Consider the following 13,773-nt stretch of genomic DNA (forward strand, 5'->3'; position numbering starts at 1 on the left):
CGAGCTGATGATTGCGCCGGCTAGTGATCATTCTATCCTGGATTCCTCGAGTCGAAAAAGACGCACCACGCTAGATATGGGGTGCAGACTAGGGGGGCGTTGCTGATTAACGGTCAGCTGCATCCCAATAGGAAGTATCCCATGTCGGGCACACGTACAGAACACTGAAGACTGCAACATCCCAATTATGAGAACACTTGTAATACTAACCTCGAGCCAACCGCGAGTAATCGGTCACATATTACTAACATAGTTGTAAGCAAACATTGTCAAAATATTGAACTCCCGGCCCCGTTAGACTGACGCCATATGAGCCTTAATAAAAATATATATTTTGGTGCATGAATGTATAGTCTCTTAGTTCGTGCAATTTTTGAAATGCGAACTAAATTTCAAGTTCGTTTCTGTGAAAAAGTATTCTACGAAGAAATGTTTTGGGATGAATAATTTCTTTCCGTGTATGAAAAGAAACGAAACGAAAGCAATCAATACTGCGACATCGGGTGATATGTTTGTACATGATGTTCTTGAGTTATAAACATCGTGTTTGTTTTCACATGTCTATGTTTGTGTATCATTGTTCGTGTTGGGGATAGACACTCAACACTAGCGAGAATCATGGTTGAATTCAAACAAAAACATGGAATTTTCACATCGCGTGGACATGTGTAAGTGTTTTTCGGAAGACTGGCGGTGTGATTTATTTCATTCATTACATGCTTTCGGTTCGCCGAAGTGATTTCACACATCGGGCAAAATCTCCGTGTGTGGATGTTGGCTGTTCGCTGGCTGAAGCAGCACTAGAATTAAATTGGAGACGAAATTACTTTCATACGCGTCCAGAAGCAGCTCGCAACGTGCGCGCTTGGTTCAATTGGACGCAGATCGTGATGACTGCGCTAGGAATATTTTGAAGCGGATCGTGACGACCGCGCTGGGTTCAATTGCAGGTTCATTTGCAAGCGGATCGTGACGACCGCGATAGGTTTATCTGAAAGCGAATCGTGACTACCGTGCTCGGTTTGATTGAAGCGATAGGTTTATTTGGAAGCAAATCCCGACTACCATAAAACTCGGTATGTGGATTTAGTGATCGATATCTCGCATTTTATCGATTCTACAATTTCAAGTATGGGCTCGTTGTGAAGGTGACATTCTACACTAAAACAAATTCTTGTGTTGTTTTTTGTTTGTTCTATTCAGCTGTGAGTTACAGGGTGTTAACAATGGAAGTCATCAAAGAGAAAATTGGGTACATTTTACACTTTTCCTCTAACCCTTTCCCATACAACATCGGGGCCCACTAGTGATGTACTTGCATAACATGTGCCGCTAGAACGCTCAGCAGAGTAGTGAAATCACTTGATGTGTAACATATTAAATAATACGGGAAGGGGTTAATAAAGGCGAGAATGCAAGCCAGAACGCTGAAATTGTGAATGGTGTTTATGATGTTGATACTGTAACAGAAAAATACGTGCAATTTATTTTGTTTATTTTTTTTAACTTTTTTTTTTTGACGTGGAACTACGTCTTTCAGGAAGGGTGCCAAATCAGAAAACAGGTCACGTTTTTGTGAAATAACGTTAACGTAAATAACTCTTTTCACAGCGAACAAAATCTGATACTTTGCACACCAATGGAATCCGAAATTCTCTAAGATTCGTTTGATATACTATACAGTACAATCCACTAAAACAGTTTAAATTAATGGAAACTGGAAGTATTCTCGTTTTCCGATACATTTGCTCTGCCGAATTGTGTGCATTCCCGAACCGAGCTGTCAATAACGAGCAACTAATACATTCGTTTCTGCCCGTTTTCATTCGTTTTCTGTCCGTTTTTTTTTGGGGTTCGATCACATCTCAGGCGGAATATAGAAGCAAAAGTTTGTTTGTGATCGATATCTGAGTGGGAAGGAGAATGTCTGATGCGAGTTGAACCAAATGAACGAGAAGCGGTAATAGCTTTCGACTCCACTCGAATCTTTCGAGTCTACTGAAGCAATAAAAAATTAAACAGCGGTCGTGTCCTAGATACAACCCGTTACAATTTTTGTTTAACCCTCTAAAACCAAATTTTTTTTATTTGTTGAGAAAATCAAAAAACATTACGGGTTTTTTTTAAAAGCACGATTTTTTTATTTATGCAGGCAAATTTTGTTTTGTGCGGGGGATAAGGGCCGCACAAAAAAAAACAACGCATAAAAAAATCGTGCAAAACTTCACCCGTAGCTGTAAAAAATTGTGTTCGGTGCACAATTTGAAAAAAACTTTTTTGTGCGGTAGATAGGGACCGCATAAAAAAAATTTCCCCCAAGAAAATAACTAAAATCCACGCCGTTCACCGTTCAATTTCCTATTGTTTTCTTGCTTTGCGATGGGAAGGATTGCATTTTCTTTGGCGCGTGGCTGTTTTGTGCTTTTAGTAGCATGTCGAAACTTGTTGCTGTTAGAAATCATGTCATGCGCAACTTAGAGCATTTGAGGGAAGGATAGGAATGATTTGAGAAGTGGATAATTTAGACGCTTTATGCTTTATTCGCACACACAAAAAATGGCACAAAAAAAGGTTTTCCTGGAGCGCGATAGCGCTCATCTTCTTGTCCTCTATATATATATATATATATATATATATATATATATATATATATATATATATATATATCATTTTAAAAAAAAATTTATGTAGAGGTAAGGGAGTTTATGTTAGTAAAATTTATAAACCTCTCTTTTAATGTATTTTTTCCTATTAACACAACTTTTGTGACCTAATCAGTTATCTAAGCTCTTTAGTATTTTTGACGTAGGATTTCGTCTTTCGGGAATATATTGAGATACAAATTGAAAATTGAAAATCGAGCATATCATGAAAATTGTCCAATTTCAAACGCTCATTGCTCAACAAATATATGAATGTCGGGAGCATTTTATATTGCAAGTAAGGTGAATGATACGATTAATTCAAGCAAATAAAATTTAAATATAATAAAATTTCGGTTGCTTCGTGGCATTTTATATCAATGACCGATCGTGTATTGTGAAAAATTTACCACAAGTGTAAGTGTAAAATTGAATATGGTAGCAGTTGTGTTAAATGACTTGATATATGAAACGATTTATTTCAATTTTCGTAAATTAAAAATCAAGGTGCATTCCGCTCGAGAACGGGTCGTTTGGTTTAAGTTGTCTGTTTTGTTGTGTTCATTTTCACCCAAGGAAAGTTTATACGGCGAGAAAAATTGAAAAAGTGAAGAAATATTACAAAAAGTGATTGCTCTACATAGAGTATTAGGTGTTGTTAGTCCAATTATAATTCGCATTGGATTGAATAAACACTCACACTTCAATTAGAAATTCTCGGGTGGAGTTTCGCTCGCTGACGCTGACCAACGCTGTTGACGCAAATCCTTTGATCCTTATGGTCACGATGAAGCTGCGAGCCAATTATAAAGGGGGCCAAATTGAAACAAAGTGTGGCCCGGGAAGATTTCACACGACGGACGGCTGTGCGCATGGCGGCACTTCAGAGCAGGTTTTTATTTTCGGACGGGACTTTCGGTTCTCTGCCCATCGTGCTGTATTAAATTGATTGTGGATAAAAGCTTCTCGATATTCGCAGGGTACCAACAAAAATATAGAGAGAGCAGAAGATAGCGGAAGACAACGGAAGGACCACGAGTGTCTGTCGAAATGTTCGACATGCCTTTCGGCTTAAAATTTACGCATTAGTGTTATCGCTCATAAAGCTTTCAAGAAATATATCGCGAGGCTTTTCATTACGGTTTCGGTTGATGTCAGCAGTTAGCGAAGGGCCTGGGAGATTTTTTTTTTAATTACGTTGCTCGACTTTCAACACGTTTTAGTTGAACGCCGTCACGATAATTGATTTACGTTAAAATAGAGTGGTAAAGATTGTTGTTGTACGACGTGGAACAACGTTACGTTGTTACATTCTTTGAGGGATCTAATAATATTATGATCATCATACACGTAATAATGACGATAAGCCGGAATGCTACAGTCCGAGAGTGTCATATTTGGTGACACAAATATTCGCCGTCAACGTTTATCTACGGCTGACGATTCCTATACGGAAGAGTCTAAGCAATCAAAATCCGCTGCTTTTAAGCTGACGGCGACAATCGCTAATCGAACATGTATAAACAAATTAGCCGCGTTAAATTACGACCCATTCATGTCACCATCTAGCTGCCTAAAGCGCAATCCCCCATTTCAGGCGTATCAAATCAACCGATCGACAACTCCGCGGAGAAAACGACAAACCAGTGCCATTACACAGTTCTTCTTATTTGTTTTCTGGTCTTTGTCGGTGTCTTATGATAATGCCGATATTTTCGTTTTTACTAATGAGCAACTTTGTAGCGCTTCTCTCACTTTCCGTCTTCGTCTCGTCGATACGACTCGTTCCCATGGTCAGGTTGATGGCTTTTCACCCGGTCGAATCGATAATATTATATGTCCGGAGCAAAAGTTTGGCCCGTTTTGAATGCGTTTTAAAATTCATAGCTTCTTGCGATCGGATGGTGGTGCACTCGATTCGCCGTCAGAGGTCCACGGCGGCACCCAAAGCATAAATTATCGACACCGTAGAGTGACAAACCAGATAAAACGCGACAAGTTGTCGGGCTTCTGCATTGATGGCTGCGACATTCCGTTAACCGTTTGGTGTGGTGGTGCTTCGGGAACGTATCACTGCGGCACCTGTCCACCTGTCGGGTTGTACCGTGTAAGAGATATGGATCGAGCGGCGACAGCGATGAATCGCCCCGGGTGCGTCTTAACGCAACGAAATTCACTGGCCGTCTGTCGTTATCGATATCGGTGGATGGATATTTTACCACGTATGGTTAATTCACATGCTTATAATGAACATGAAATTTTATTATGAGATTTGTTAAGTTGTGATAAATACATTATTCAAATATTGATATCTTGAATAAGTTTCGGATGTTTTAATATCTTCTTCGAGGATATTTCAATGCACAAATAAACATTTTGGAAAGTAACGTTTGCATTACAAAAATGAACAAAAATTGCCAATTTTTCATGGGTTTACTTTCACACGCACTGACGGAACTCCACATGCAGTATCAATTATAGTAACCCATAAGTCAGCAGAAAAAAATTGACAGCTCTATCCGTGATTGCGCACTCTAATCGTGATTGCGAAAACAGTGAAGCTACTCCGTTCAGAAGTGTGCGCGTTCAAAGAACGGTAACCTATCGCGTCGAAAACGGACATCGTGCGGCACTTTGTGGACGCCGGATACGCCCATTCCGGCTTCTAGAACATCTTGACAGTATTGGACAACAATCAGAGCTTCGAAAGAAAGCGCGGTTCCGGACGACTGACGACCCTGAGCGTCAAAGAGCTTCAAAGGATGCTGAAGAGGAAGATCGAGGGAAAAGTGGCTACATCGTTGCGTGCGCTTGGCCGGGAGGTCGGTGCAACCGGCCAAACAGTGAAAAAGTACCTGGTGAACCTGGACGTACATGTCAGGAAGCGGAGTTGCAGGCAATGACGCAGCGGCAGCGGCTGAATAAGATGTGAATAAGAGTCGATTTCCCGGGCGAGTCGTGACGTGACGGTGGTGATGGACGACGGGACCTATCTCACCCTGGATGGCAACGACTGACAGGGCACTTCGTATATTACTTACAGCGAGAAAGTCGTCAATCAAGAAATACCATAAGGGCGAAGACGCGGTGTTCTGGCCGGATCTGGCGTCGGCCCATTGCTCGAAGCGATCGTTAGAGGAGATGGAGCGGCTGAATATCGATGTGGTACCCAAGTCGGCGAACCAGCCCAACGTCCCCCAGCTGCGTCCCATCGAGAATTTCTGGGTAAAACTGAAGCGTAAGATCTACTCCTACAATTTTGTCGCGAAAACTGAGAAGGAATTGATAAATGAAACGAAGAAAGAATTCAAAAACACGCCTACACGCATGTTTTCGTCCGCTATGGCGAATGTTCCGGTTAATTGCCGGAAGGCTGCTCGCAAGGGCGTAGAATTTTTTTGCAAGTAATCTAATATAATTACCTTCCATTAAAAATTTATAAAATTCAATTATCTGTCCTCGTTTTTTCATCACCATCCGAGAAAAGTCCATTTTTTAATGCAAACGTTACTGTGTGTATAATTTATACCTGAAAATTGAATGTCCAGTTAATGGAAACGAATCTTTGCGCAAGAAGAGCGCGTGGTTATCATTTTTGCTCCAAATAGTATCGCGCAATCGAAATTGCTGACAATAGATGTCAGCAACATATACACAATACTAAATCCTAGCGAAGCTCCGTTTGCATACATATCCTAGTGCAACATTTTCATTTATTTATTTTATTACTATGATTCTACATCTCACTGAGATTAGATCTGATTCACTACTTTTCGCCAATAAACCCGATCCATGGGTTCCATGACTAGTGCAACATACCGCACCTGAAAATCCATTGAATCCATTAGAGCAAGACGAACAGTTTAAATTTTCTTTCCAATAACAACATGACTGAAAATGAGAAGAATTAGCAGATACCTTTTGATTCTATAAAAAGATTTCCACAAATTGTTCTATTAAACTTCTCCATTTTTCTTTACAAGAATTTCGGTATAAACACTAACATTCATTAAGGGTGTGACTGAAGATTTTTTAAATTTCAAATAAATTCAAATAAAAAACAACATCTTCCGAAAAAGAAGGTAAAAGTGACGAACCAGCCAAATATGTCGAAAGTCACCATAATACAGAAAAAATAGATCTACCATTAAACCCAGACAAACTAAGATAAGGAAACAGTTACGTTTAGGTATCTTGCATAAATTATGTCATTATGTAATTCGTTACATGTATCATTTTTCTTGAAATTACACATAAGGTGTTTATTGCGGTTGAATTCAAGACAGAAATTTCAACTAGCAATGAGAAATCTTCACATGTTAAGATAATGAAGAAATTCCTCTTCGATGAAATTCCTGCCCGACATCCAAATGCACATATTGGAATAGGAGTACCGGTAAGTTGCTTCGTTTTTTTCAAAAATTAATGCTTTATTCTGCAAAAATGGTTACAAATTTAATATTCAATATATTTTATGTCGTTGGAGCAGTTGTTGGCCGTGAAAAAACGGCGTTCGACGTCTCGTGGCTTCAATTCATACGGCACACAATGTCCCAAATGCGATCACTTTCCGCATTGAGAAAATCGTTATCTAATTCGTTTTTTTTAATACAATGTAAACAACACTTTGTTTATGTCGCTTCAACATCGATTGCTAACAATACTCCACAGCTTTAACTGTCATAACATGAAGAAATGGAGGAGTTAATCAAAGGTTTTGAGTGATATTTATATTATTTTTAGGGGTTGGCTTTTATTTTTGTCATTGCATATTTGCACACATTAACACGTTAAGCCCCGATTTTTTTTCTTGCTGCGCTTTCCATTCAACGCGCATCAACAGCGTTTGCGAAATATCAGTGTCGGTCCCAGTTCCGAAAGATACTTTTTGTACAGATAGAAAATAGTCAGCAATTTGACTAGAAAGTAGTCACATTTTGTAAAACATCCGAATACAAACCTTATGTATTTTTATTTTATTATTTGTAACTGTCGTCCCAGTCAGTCAGCACTTTCCTACCAAAACGCTCAAAATCGGCCCCTAGGGACCGACGATGGGCTTAATGTGGTCAAGAAATCATGTAAGAGAGTAAACAAATTCTAACAAAAATGGCGAAACATGTTAATCTAGGTAGTGCGGACTGAATCAAAACGGCTGTCAAAAAAGATCCAATTGAAATGTCAAAAGAGATCCAACGATCAGGAGTGTTATTTTTCTTATGATAATCAACACTATAAAAGAGGTATTGTTGTCAAGGGCAAAAATAATTAAAATTATAAAATGAACGAACTACATTTTTCCGTCAATTGTTCAATTAACCATTGCATCTCTGAAAGAGCATCTAAGCCTTTCACTGAGAAACGCATTTTTAATGTCCCCTCTCTTTGACATAACGTTGTTCCGAACGAAATAAAAACAAACGAAGTCAGAGTCACGTAAATGTTTACTCCTGCGATTTGAAAATATTCGATAAAAAGTGGAAGGAAGAGATGCCAGATGATTTTTGAAAAAAGTCTGTGAAAACATGTGAATGTCTGTTAAAAATGGGGAAAAGTCTGTAAAAGTTTGCAGATCTATAGAAATGTATTTTAACTTGAATTTTCACATATTCATTAATACTTTGTACATTGCGCCAAACCAATATAGTGGTTCTCAGATCTTCGTCAAAGGTTGTAATTTTGTTCTTTATCGCAAAACATTAGACTCGTATTTTTTTTTATTTTTCATTAGGGTGCCCATTTCCATTTTAGGGTGATCCAAACAATCATTTTTTCCACTTTTTCCCAAAATGACTTTTTCAAAAATTTATAACTTTCGAACCACTTAACCGATTTAGATGATCGACACATCAAATTGAAGCCAATAAGTTTTAATTGAGAAATATTGAACTTGCAGATAATATGGATCCTATTTTCGTAATTGTTGATTGTAGTCGTTTTTTAATGTTTTCATGGTTTTGGACTACCGATGATATGAATCGGTCCAATAGTTCAAAAGTTATGACTTTTTGTAGTGGGAAAAATGGGGAAAATGATTTTTTGAACCACCGGTTAACTTTGAAAAATCATATCTAAAAAACGAAAAAATAGCATCTCTGATATCGAGATATGTTATGTAAAAAAACCTCAGCTTTCAAGAAAAAAATATTGAAAAATATAGCGCCAAAGTCATAAAAAATAAAAAACGACTAAAATCAATTCTCTTCGGTTCCTCATCCGGTGTAAGGTTATGAACCCATTGGTGATCGGAAATTTTGAACAGCTGATCTCCATGCAGGTTGATGCTTCTTTGTATATTCCCAACCGTGTTTGTTTTCCTGACTACATCAATTCCTCTGTATTTTTTTATCTGTTCATGAAGGAGAAAATCCATGGAATTCCAGATTATCATCGATCGGGGATCGTTCCTACGATCTTCAATGCAAAGTATGGGCGTATCAATTGTGATAATATGTACTTCACTGATGGGTCCTCTATGAATGAGTCCACAGGATTTGGAGTGTTCAACGAATTTTTTAGCACCTCCCACAGTCTTCAGAATCCTTGCTCAGTGTATATTGCTGAATTAGCAGCAATACACTGGGCGCTGGACAGCGTCGCCTCACGACCTGTTGAACACTATTACATTGTAACGGATAGTCTTAGCTCTGTCGAAGCTATCCGTTCAGTGAGGCCGGAAAAGCACTCGCCGTACTTCCTTGAGAGAATACGAGAAATTTTGAGTGCTTTAACCAGACGCTGTTATGTCATTACCTTTGTCTGGGTCCCTTCACATTGCTCAATTCCGGGTAATGAGAGGGCTGACTCATTAGCAAATGTAGGTGCAATTGAAGGCGAAATTTATCAGCGTCAAATCGCCTTCAATGAATTTTATTCTTTAGTTCGTAAAAATACCATCGTTAACTGGCAACGCAAATGGAACGAAGATGAATTGGGCCGGTGGATCCACTCAATTATCCCTAAGGTTAGCCTCAAACCATGGTTCAAAAGTCTGGACTTGAGTCGGGACTTTATTCGCACCTTCTCCCGACTCATGTCCAATCACTGTTCGTTAGACGCGCTACTCTTTCGTATTAATCTTGCCGACAACAATCTTTGTGTTTGTGGCCAAGGTTACCACGACATCGAGCACGTTATTTGGTCGTGCGAGCTGTATCTTGTCGCCAGATTTAATTTAGAAGACACCCTTCGGGCCCGAGGAAGGCAGCCCATGGTGCCGGTGAGAGATGTGTTGGCTCGGTTAGACCTTGATTACATGTTCCAAATATATGTCTTCCTAAAAGTTATCGATCTTCGTGTGTGATTGTCCTTATATCCTTATATTTTCCTTTTCATTTTCCTTCGCGAGAAATCAAATCCCTTCTTACTAACAATAGAATAAGGTGAAATGTAAATACATGTTAGATATAAGATAGGTTTAAGAATTGAGTGTGATGAGTGTGATTGAGAGTGTGAGTGTGATCATTGTCAATATATCCTCATATCCCCTCCTTTTCCGAAAGAAAATATGTCACCCTTCTAAACTTGAGTCGACCGCGAGTAATCGGTTTCCTATATTATTAACATTAGAATTAAGGAAAAATTTATATACATACTAGTAACAATACAGTAAGGAGTTCGGCTCCTTTGAACCTATGTAACTGAGCCTGTAAAAATAAACGATTTAATAAAAAAAAAATAAAATCAATAAATACTAAAATATAATTATTCTTTTCGCAAGTTAAATATTTTTTAATAAAAGGCTAGGTCATTAGTTTCAATTTTATATGTCGATCATCTAAATCGGTTCAGTGATTCAATAGTTATTAATTTTCGTTTGTCATTTTTGGGAAAAAGTGGAAAAAATTGATTTTTCGGACCACTTAATAACTTATGTGTTGTAAGTGTGTTTAAATGTTTCAACGATCTACATATACATACATACACATACATACGCGTTGTTAATTTTTATAAAATTCATTATTTCTTCGTTGATATATTGGACATCCACCAAGGCTTGCGGTCTTGTCGTTGATGAAATTTATAAGAAAATGCAGTGTATACCATCCGCCATGCAAGGCTATACAAGTTTTAGATCACCACACGGCCATGAACCATGTCTGTGGTAACAATATCGAACAGTAACCCATATTTCGTCATAAGCAGACCCGCAAAGCGAATGTAAATTGTTGAAAATAGAATTAAAATTTTTATTCGATGTTGTTCAAATACTTAGAAGACATAGTCCTGACCCTAACTTAACTATTTTCAATAAATCTCCTTGCATTTCAGCAAAACAATCTTATCTAGAACAGAAAATAATTATCATAGACAATTTTCGTTCAAGATTTTTCCTTAACTGCATAGATTGCAATTTTTCATTAATTGTGTATAATCGTATGCTCTCTTTCGTCTGCAATGATGTCAGGGCAAAAGTACTTATGTGTATGAGTTCCAAACTTTATACACACCAGATGGGCCAACCAGAAAGACTGCCGGGTCGCTGGTTGAGTATCGCTGGTCTAACGTCATGTGTATTGATATAAACTAAATATAATAACTTTTCTGTATTAAAACTGTGGAAAAATGTCATATGGTGAGTCAAATATCTTTGATGTGATGGATAGAGCCTCTTATTTTTCAAAAACCTGTGAAATATTGTTATATCCAAAAAGTCTAAAACAAAAATAGAAAAATAGAAATGTTTTACAGAAATGTCTGTAAATTTACAAACATATTTGTAAATCTGGCATCTCTGGTGGTCTGAGAATTTATTGCAAGAAATCGCTTGAAAACATGCATGAATTTGCTTGAAAATGAAGTAGATTGAGTCCGCACCACTTAGATGTTAATTACTTGAAAGAGTAATAGCTAGCAAACAATTCTATAACACTACGGTATCAGTTTTTAAAGAAATAGTCCAGAAGTTGAGAAAAAAATTATAAACATCCAAAGTGGGCATTTTAATGCCTATCACTGTACATCGTGATAATGGGATGAATGTTCTCAGACATTCAAAACAAGGAACGCATGTCCGTGCCAACAAAACGATTTGAGGGCAACTGTATTTACCCGTTTGTTCTGAATGAAATGCGAAGTATGCATCGATAAACACAATTTAAACATTTTTTTTCAAATAATTTATTCAATTGCAATATCCACAGCAATATATGAAATTTTATAACTATGTCTGTCATTCTGAAGAAGTTCAATAAAGCTTAAAAAAATAAGATGTATAAGAGAAAGTAACTCATAGCATTAAAGCATAAGTCTCGATATGCGCGAACGTTATCGTGATAGGTAATTGTTCCGATATAGTTCATTTTTTCTTCGACACCTCCCGGCATCTAAGTGTCGCTGTTTCGATGGCTCCACTCACGATATGACGAAAAGCTGAAAACGAAACATATGATCAATGAAGTCATAATCCAAAATCACTGTAAGCCACCATGCTTCTCCAGAAACGATAACCCCGCGATGGTTGAACCAGCTGGACTCGCAACATCATCCTTCAACTGTCCCGGGTGGGCTCCGGATTCGAGCACCATCTTACCGGCTCCCATCACTGTCTGTGCTGCCAATCTGTACGCTATATCCCGCGATAGTCCCATTTTTACCGCTCCATCGGCCATAGCCTCAATGAAGGTAAAAACGTATCCTGGACCACTGCCTGAAAGGGCCGTAATGGGATCTATCAGTGCTTCCGTGACTTCCTCACATGTTCCAACGGATTCGAACAGAGTTTGTACCAACGAGCAGTCGTCATCAGTGGCCGCTTTACCACGCACGTAAACAGCCGCCCCACACCGCACCAGTGTGGGAGTGTTCGGCATGACTCGCACCACGCGAGCCGTTGGCAATAGCGACTAAAAAGCAAAACAGTTTTAATTAGCAGTCCACCCAACACATCGCGATCACCCTACAGCTTCTAGTTCTGCCAGCCCAAGTCCCATCGCAACCGAAATGAAAAGCTTATCCGCGCTCGCCATGTTAACACGCTGCAGAACCGTCGGCACAATCCACGGTTTGACGGAAATGAACACAACCTCCGATTGCTTCACCACCGGCATATTATCGACGAACGTTTCGCATCCCATCTCTTTGAATTCACGCATATTCACCTCATCATTCGGACTGAAGCTTGCCGTGATGTTTTTTGCACTCACCAGACCTAAAAATAGAACACACATTGAAACAAACAAAACAATCCGAGCAGTAACCAGAAGCACCCACCAGCCGAGATGAATCCTTTCGCCATGGCTTGTGCGGTTTTTCCGCCACCCAAAAAGCCCATTTTCAACAGATTACTACTAACCAGCCGCATTCTGACAGATCGGGATTCTGACACTAAACTCTCGTACTCTCTCCCCCGTAAATAAACGTGGCAGAGCAGAGTGCACTTAGATTTTCTCCACGAGTGGCTGACTCGGTGCGACTTGCAGTTGATGCAACAGAGAGCGGTATGATGTAATTCGTGCGAAAAGTCATGTGACCGAGGAGACGAAGAATGAGATGGGGCGCGTAAGATTGTGTGCGTGGGAGTAATTGAAATCGATAGGAAAAGTTTGCTAGTGCAAGAAGTTACACGCATCACGAAGAGATTGTAAGCACTGTAAATACCGGCAGGATTAGAAATATCAACGCAGGTAGTGTTCCGATAGAATAAGACCGTTTGATAGTCTGGTTGGAATGACACACCACTCCATCCGAGTGTCAGAACCTAAGTTATGCTGAGTCAGAATGATAACAAAAGCACTACGCATGGCTCTCCCACTTTTCCATGCGACCCATGGGTTATGTTCGCTGGCGGCTCCAGGGACAAAAGAGGGTAACTACACGATAGTGTCGTATAGAAAAACTAATAGTTACGTAATATTCATCGAAGTTACATTATTAATAGGTGAACAGGGGTAAGACGATCAGGCCAAGTAGAACTTCGATTGTATCATTTGAAATTTATGTTTTCCAAAAATATAGAAACTAATATCGTTCTTTTGCAATCCTAATATATTGTTCTCCGTACTGATTGATGATGATATGTTTCGCCAAAAAACAATGTTCAATGTAGCTTAAAAATTGACCGAAATGTTGAACATTTCCTGAGGTGCGGGAAAAAAAGGCAGTTGGTGGGGGTAAGACAGACAGGAAACGT

The 13,773-nt window shown here is 38.9% G+C and overlaps 1 protein-coding gene across 1 annotated transcript; it reads right to left on the reverse strand.

The window, feature by feature from the left end:
- Window positions 1-11,784: 11,784 nt before the first annotated feature.
- On the reverse strand, window positions 11,785-13,089 carry LOC129768883 (pyrroline-5-carboxylate reductase 3-like). The gene is made up of 4 exons (XM_055770820.1): window positions 12,855-13,089; window positions 12,545-12,792; window positions 12,070-12,487; window positions 11,785-12,014 (listed from the first exon to the last, which is right to left on the reverse strand). Exons 1-4 carry the CDS (start codon window positions 12,943-12,945, stop codon window positions 11,941-11,943), a joined length of 831 nt encoding a protein of 276 aa, XP_055626795.1. The 5' UTR covers window positions 12,946-13,089; the 3' UTR covers window positions 11,785-11,940.
- Between the last annotated feature and the right edge of the window lie 684 nt (window positions 13,090-13,773).

Source organism: Toxorhynchites rutilus, chromosome 2 (assembly GCF_029784135.1).
Source record: "Toxorhynchites rutilus septentrionalis strain SRP chromosome 2, ASM2978413v1, whole genome shotgun sequence".
Lineage (NCBI taxonomy): Eukaryota > Metazoa > Arthropoda > Insecta > Diptera > Culicidae > Toxorhynchites > Toxorhynchites rutilus.

Excerpts from the sequence above, each read along its gene's own strand:
- LOC129768883 (XM_055770820.1), bottom strand. The coding sequence starts at position 12,945 with ATGCGGCTGGTTAGTAGTAATCTGTTGAAAATGGGCTTTTTGGGTGGC. Across the intron at positions 12,793-12,854 it reads GAAAGGATTCATCTCGGCTG|GTCTGGTGAGTGCAAAAAAC; the intron begins GTGGGTGCTTCT and ends TTCTATTTTTAG. Across the intron at positions 12,015-12,069 it reads ATCGTTTCTGGAGAAGCATG|CTTTTCGTCATATCGTGAGT; the intron begins GTGGCTTACAGT and ends TTTCGTTTTCAG.